At 29.9% G+C, this 7,676-nt stretch overlaps 1 protein-coding gene across 1 annotated transcript; it reads right to left on the reverse strand.

The window, feature by feature from the left end:
* Positions 1-348: 348 nt before the first annotated feature.
* Positions 349-7,340, reverse strand: Bm7231 (cation efflux family protein; the record flags this gene model as incomplete). The annotated part of the gene is made up of 18 exons (XM_001891815.2): positions 349-489; positions 719-895; positions 1,263-1,489; positions 1,865-2,054; positions 2,594-2,697; positions 2,863-2,950; positions 3,050-3,145; positions 3,261-3,351; positions 3,668-3,788; positions 4,170-4,335; positions 4,569-4,667; positions 4,863-5,033; positions 5,268-5,347; positions 5,616-5,782; positions 6,022-6,107; positions 6,260-6,326; positions 6,733-6,855; positions 7,279-7,340. 18 exons carry the CDS (start codon positions 7,338-7,340, stop codon positions 349-351), a joined length of 2,256 nt encoding a protein of 751 aa, XP_001891850.2.
* Positions 7,341-7,676: the final 336 nt, after the last annotated feature.

Consider the following 7,676-nt stretch of genomic DNA (forward strand, 5'->3'; position numbering starts at 1 on the left):
ATACCATTGACCACTGTTATCATTATCATAATACGATAACCGACACAATAGCAATGGTACCACCTGCACTTATTCCTATTTTCATAAATACATTTAAAATTTTCTTTTTTCAGAAAATAAAAAAAAAAAAAAAATGCAATAAGAAATTCCTCAAATAACTATCACAAAAATGTCAGTTAAACCTATTTCAAATTTTCGATCAAATTAAGACAAATATATAGATGGGATTGAAACAAAAACGAAAAAACAAACGATAATCACAGTACGATGATGCAAAATGATTTTTTAATAGAGATTTTTGTTAAGAATAATTTTCTAAAATAAACACACTTATGCTGCATTATGCAATCAATCACATACTTCATTATGATGACAAAAATTACCGGAAACCGAAGTGTGACCAATTGCAACACCTTTTGTTATACGTTGTGGAATTTTATACGATGGACAAAGAGCAGATATTCGGTGGAAAAAATTTTCCTTTTCAACCTAAAATAAATTTAACAATTTGAAAACTAGAAAATAAGAAATGAATTTGAATACAACAATGAAATCATTTCATTTAATTAGATATAATAAAATTTCTTAAAAAAATAGACTAATTTTAGCTAGATAAAAAAAAGAAGAAAAAATTGTAATATAACTTCAAAATACCATGAAGTCTAAAAATTGTGGCTGAATGAAAATAATATAACAGGATAATGTTAAAATTATTTACCTGAACTGATGCCTGTGTGATATTGATCGATTTTAAAATTTTTAAGATTTTTAGTCGTATGATTTGATCATTTGCATCATCACTAACTTGAACATGCAAGGATACGATATTAAAAACAGATTTAAGTTGCCACAAATGAACATTCGAATAGGACATCACACCTTCCATGTTTAGAATCTAGAAATAAAAAATAGAAAATGGGCATGTAAACACTTAATATATTCATAATAAGTTGATTTATCCCTAAAATACTTAGATGTCAAATATTATTTCCCGTGAACATGCAAATATATTAAAAAATAACAATAAGTTGTTCCTAATTATTGCTGTATACATTTCATTAACACAGTTATTTATAAATATACGATGTGTTAAACTCTGCACGGTTACCAAAAATTTATCAACCTCTGTAACGAAATATTAAATTTTCAAAAAAACTAATTATGCTGAAAATGATCACCTTCGATAATCAAATCATTTTTTTTTTTTATCAAACTTGGAATTAAAAATTTTTTTAAAACTGAAAGAAAAAGGGAATAAAAACCTCATGCAGAATGTGTTCAAATTCTTCCTCTGTTTTGGGCGGCATATTCTGCATTAATGTAGCCATCGATTGTTTCAATAATGGTATTACTGAACCAAGAATAAGCATTGATAAAATTAACGAACATAATGGATCAACCCATTTCCAACCGAAATACTGAATCATTAGGGTACTGATTATCACAAACACGGAACCAAGCGTATCAGCAAGGACATGTAGAAAAACACCTACGAAGAAGATAACATTTAATGCTTCATTTTCATCAGCCAGAAAAAAGAAAAAATTGTATTTCTTAAGTTATGCTGTATCCTTTCTTTTAGCATTATTGCCAAGTTAACGAATTTTGCAACAGCTAATGTTATGTACATTGAAACAGATGAGATAATAATAAAGCATTACCATCTATAAACCTGCTGCAGTATGCACTGTACTCGCGTTACTAATCTCGTTATCTAACTACGTATTGGTAAATCTTTTACAAAGTTAAATATTGCAATCAGTTGCTAAGATATTTTCATTTAAAGCCAGTTCAATTATATAAATGTTTTGTCTACCTACCATTTTTGGAACTCTTTTATGTTAAAATACCAAAATAGGCAAACCTTGCATATTAGCATTTGCTTCTCCATGTGAATGAGAATGAGAATGTGAATGTGAATGTGAATGCGAGGCGTTGTTATGCGAATGCGAATGCGAATGACTGCCATCATCGCCATGAGAATGCGCATGTGTTGCACCGTGAAATGCAAACATACCAAATATATTTATTATTAGACCAGCAACTGCTACTATCTAAATCAAATATAAGCTAGAATTACAATGGTTTAATCAACGAATAGATTAAAGTAAATAAATGAGCAAATATTAGTATGTTACCCTTTCTGATATATCTAGCAAATAATCATATCAGTACATATTGGAGCAATACACTGAATTATTACTTATTGTTATTAATTCAATCAAAAGCAGAATTCAACATCTGAAGAATGCAGTACACTACCAACTTTATCAAGTATCCTTCCTATTCTAATAGCATAAACAACAAAATGAATCGATACCTACAGGATTATTCCAATCAGCATGACATATCCTTATTTTTAAAACATAATTTTATATGATGAAAAAGCTAGAAGATTAGTAATCTAGGTTAACAAGTTCATTTAAAAACTATCCAATATTTGCAGTCAACTCTGCAAAATCATAGTGTTCCATTTTTTTTTTTTTTTTTCGTTTTTGGTCGAAAAAATGGAGAAAACTATAGCAGACAAGTCAAAAGTAGCAAAAATTCTTTTCTCGCTAATTTATAATAAAAACTAGAATTAGTGTTATACCATTAGTTTGTCAGTGCTGATATCTGGTGGATCATACAATCGTTCTAACGCTTCCAAAAATATAAAAAACGCAATAACAATAAGGAACAAAGCGTTTATAAACCCTAGAAAACAGTAATATTAAGAATGCATTAAGTACAATTTAAGCAATACTTTCACTGCAAAGTGGTATCTGTACTAGATTAACTTAAAAAAAGTACAATATGTACGATAAACAAAAATCAAAAATTCATTCTCAATATCTAATAAATAATCACACAGTCAGTTACCTGAGAGTACTTCCACTCTCCCATACCCATAAGAATAATATTTTGAAGAAGGCCACCGTGACATTACAGAAGCAACAAGACCCATTACCTGAAATATACATTGAGAATGTGAATTACCACATATAATAGAACACAAAATGTTTTTCATTTTGAAATAAAACTGCACATAGAAAAACGAAAAGCTTACAAGCGCAGAGCAATCGAAAAGCATATGGAAACCATCGGATATCAATCCAAGGCTATTTGTCCAGAAGCCATACAAAAATTCAATTCCACAAAATGACTACAAAAATTCTATATAAAAAATTTCAAATCCAATACAAAAAAAAAAAAATGTCAAAAACCACAACATTCACTAATGACTGAAATACAGTAGTAAAGCTGTAATAGAAAAATACCAAATTGGCACAGAGGAACCAAAATATTCTACGAGAATCTGTATTCGCCAGTATTTCCGCTAAAGTTTCTTTGATCAACAGCATTATTGATCTGAAAAAAGCAATTGATTAATAGTAAGCAAAAGCATACTCAAACAAGTTTATTGAAGCCATAATATAATAGGAATATAACAAGATATTCAATATAAATGACAAAAATATCATGCTATTCTGAGAAAATTAGTTAAGATATATCACAGTGAATCAATGCATGAATCGGAACGTATATGTCTTGAAATATGGTAGAATAGAATGGAAGATCAGAGACATACAGTTAAAGAAAGCATCTAATTAGGAATATAATAGTCTGAAGTAAACGACTGAAATAACACTTTTGGCAAATGATGAAGTAATAACATTTCACAAACCTTGAAGTTTTTTGCAAAAATGCTTCACCATAAGTATATAATGGCATTCCATTATCCGATAAGCCAACATAATATCCACCTCTGGAACGTGGACTGGTCGAGGACGTTAGGGAGAAACAAGCTGAAATGATTTGATTAGTTTTCTTGACTAAACATTTACTATGAAACTGTGCATCTTTTTTTGAAAAAAACTTGCTAACAATTCAAAAAGAAAGAATGAAATGCAAAATATCACTTAGGTGATAAGATCATTTAAGTCAGTATCTGTATCTACCAGCAGGATCATAACTATATGCAGTTATAAATGAGCCAGGAAGGGGTACAATCGATAATTCGGTAATTTAGAATTTCCACCGACCACTGTTGTGGCTTGTAAGCTTTTAAAAGTTTATATATCGCGTTTTAACAAGCCTAACCTTTAACACTTCTTTACCAAAATAAGATAGGATAATTGTATTAGATTATACGAAATACTAATAGCACATATAGGTAAACAATATACCGATAATGAAACATAACAGCGTCAACAATACTCCGCCTGAAATAACGTGAGCGTCAGATGCGTGATGACTTTCACCCGTATACCAAGCTGAAGCGAACATAAAGGCACAAACAAACATTATCATCGGACTCCATCGTGCTGACGACAAGACCGGATCAGCTACATGCTAAAATAATAATTAACAACAAAACTATTTAAACAACAAAAATGTAGATTTTGAGAAATCCAACTAATTATTCACTGTTTTTTTCTGAGGGAAATAGAAGTAACTTTTCCAAACAGCCAACTCATTAGGAAATATATGACAACGCAGATACAGCAATAAATTACCTGTGCCAATGAAAAATTAAGAACAAAATTTTTGAAAAGGGAAACTTTTGAAACTAAAGATTAAAAAACCTGGAAACAAAATGATTCGGTGTAGAAGTCGAAAACCATAACAAACATTGATCCCATAAACAACAGAAGAATAAAATCGATAAAAGAAGTAATATATACCTGCAATTTATTTAAGATTACAACTCCATCTTGTGCTTATCATTACTGGTAGGTTCGGCTATGTAAAGATGTGAATTATCATTTACGAGGAAGGATAAGATATATAAAAAGAATAAATCAAGAATTTTTTGTTAGAACTTGAAATATCGAAATTGTAAATTTAAACATGTAACAGACTTAATTAAAGAAACTGACTTCGCCCATAGCAAAAGCAAGAATTGCCACTGGTGTTAAAAATATGGCAGAAAAAAGTGTCACCAACGAATAGAGCCTTTTTGGACCACCAATTTCAACCGCCAGATGGCGGAATGACGAGTCGTATGCCATTTTTATCAAAACCGCAAAGATCAACAAAATGACACCTCCCTTAACAATTTCGTTAAAAAATACTTAGAAAAACTGAATCCATAAATTTTAAGCAAGCTAAAGAACTAATCAACACCAATTTCTCATTAAACATAATAATACAAAATGAAATGTAAGAAGTTTATATGCTAACAGTCGCGTGTTAGCATATACGATGAAGTTATGATCATAAGTATTGCTGATTTTTATAATCAGTGTGAAATATAATTTTGCACTGTGAATTGTAAAATTTACCTTGTGGTCCGAAACTCCTGAATTATGAATAAAATGGTAGAATAAATGATTTAAAACACTCTGGTGACTGTGTGATGATTCTAAAATAATAATTCTCATTAAACATAACAATACAAAATGAAATTTATTTGCTAATATGTCTGCTATACGATCAAGTTGTGATCATAAGTATTGCTGATGGTTCCTCAACAAAACAACAAGTCAATTTATAAATTCCTTTCCTAACGATTGTAATTTATCGTAAAGATCACAAATATAAGTAAATTCGTAAGCTCGCATTAATTAAAAAAATCGTTCAATTTAAGCACAAAATTAAAACCATGGATTTTGCAGCGAAATAAAATTTACTGTGATTTGATTCGACCGTAGCATCGCTATCCATCAAAATTAAGGACAGATAACCTAACATTAGCGCAATCACTCCACGGGTTTTCGATGAGGAGTTGCTTCCTTTCAATAAAGTTAGCAAAGCGACCATTATAACCGATGGACTTTGTTCGAACACCAATATGGATCTAAAAATACAAAATTTTATGCAGAAAAATTTGAAAAATATACATATTTGAATTAAAACATTCACACATGCCCAATACCAAAAATCTGGTATACATCAATTTTGGTTGAAAAGATCAAAAAATTTCGAATTCTGCAAAAGATCTCTTTCTTAAGCATATTGCCTCATATACTGTAATTTCCGTTTCCACGTATGTATTCTTGCAGATACTATTACATTTCTGACAGAAAACTCTTCTACCTCAAAGGTCCACAAAAAGTAATACCATAGAACCATATAACTTCGATTAAGCAGTTCCATAGCGCTAACTGCACTATCCTAATGCCCTGTAACAAGAAAATTAATTTCATAACTTCATATACAGTGCCTTAGACTAATACAAAAAGAAAAGTTTTTAGGATCTTCAAACACCCTAAACAATAGTCAACATAACTGATCACAATTTGTACTGAATGCAAAGTTTTAAAGTAGTACTTACCAAAACCCTTTTGAGTGACTTTCCATGATTGAATGGTTTTTGAAACGGTATAAGAATACACGAAGCACTAAAATAATTTTATAATTTCGATGTAAATATAAATCAAATAAGCAAACTGCTCATAATAACAACATGTAATTGCGTTCTGTTCACCATCAGCTTCAGCTCGCACGCTGATAAATAAGAAATTTTAAAATTATGTTCAGCAAAATAATCAAAACAATGTTTTACACGAGATGGGAATAATATGGGCATGGATTACTACCCCGGAAAAAAAGAATTTAGTTGTAAATCTTATACAGTCCACTATTCCAAATAACTTAGTCAAAAATCATTGAATGTGACATTTTAACACTACAATTATTAATTTTTTTGTTACGATTATTATGATTTTAAGAGATAATTTTCTGGGGAAAATCAATTCGTAATATGTCGGACAAAGTGTCAGTCTTTTTCATAATAAAGTAACTTACACCAGTTTGAAAAACCAAAGTAGTCCAACAACATGAACTTGTTTAGCTAATATATCAATAATAAATATTCCAATGCAACGAAGAAATTTGACAATTACTAAGAGACCGAAATAAAATGCTGATCTACAATACACCAAATAAATCAAACTGTAATCACTGTTCTCAGGTAAAAATGTTTTTTTTTTTAATAATTAATATGACAAGTTACTATCAAAAAATCTTTCAACAGAAATTAACTTAGTAAGCAAATTATTACTTCTAAATCTATGTGGTATTTCTATCGCATAATTTCTATATTTTTCGTAGCACTTACTACGCTGGCTTATCATTTATTGCTAATTACTATTAACAATATCTAATACAAAGCTAATTATCAATTAAATTGCTCAAAAGAAAAGCAATCACAAACAATCGATCAACTACAGTACAATCAAACAAAAAAAAAAAACAAGAAAGAATCAAAATAAGGTGGATTAAAAGAAATATGAAAAATGCACTAAGATAACTCATCTTTCTTGCTCGAGAACATAAATTGAATTAACTTACTTGGAGGAGGAAGTCGGCAGAAAACTACGATCATCTTTCCTCAGGAAATCTTGAGCTAACATGGCTAGGATCGGTTATACTAGTTTTCATTCAGAATATCCTCAATTTTATTGCAACAAACATTTGTCTGATAAGGCAGTAGAATCTATGATGAACTGATCAACATTATTCATCCACCTGAGAATGAAAGAAAATAGGTCACAGCTGAAATAACTCAATGAACTACAATCAAATAATCAAATAGGTCCAGCTAAATTTTATCCAATTAAATTAAATCTTATTTAACTTCGTAACATTTCACAGTTATTTTCAATTCGATTTAATTCAACACCATATAGCTCATTCTCGATCAAATAATTCATAATTCAGCTCAGTTCAACTCTTACTGATAATTTACA

The sequence above is a fragment of the Brugia malayi genome (assembly GCF_000002995.4).
Source record: "Brugia malayi strain FR3 genome assembly, contig: Bm_v4_Chr3_scaffold_001, whole genome shotgun sequence".
In the NCBI taxonomy this organism is placed as follows: Eukaryota; Metazoa; Nematoda; class Chromadorea; order Rhabditida; family Onchocercidae; genus Brugia; species Brugia malayi.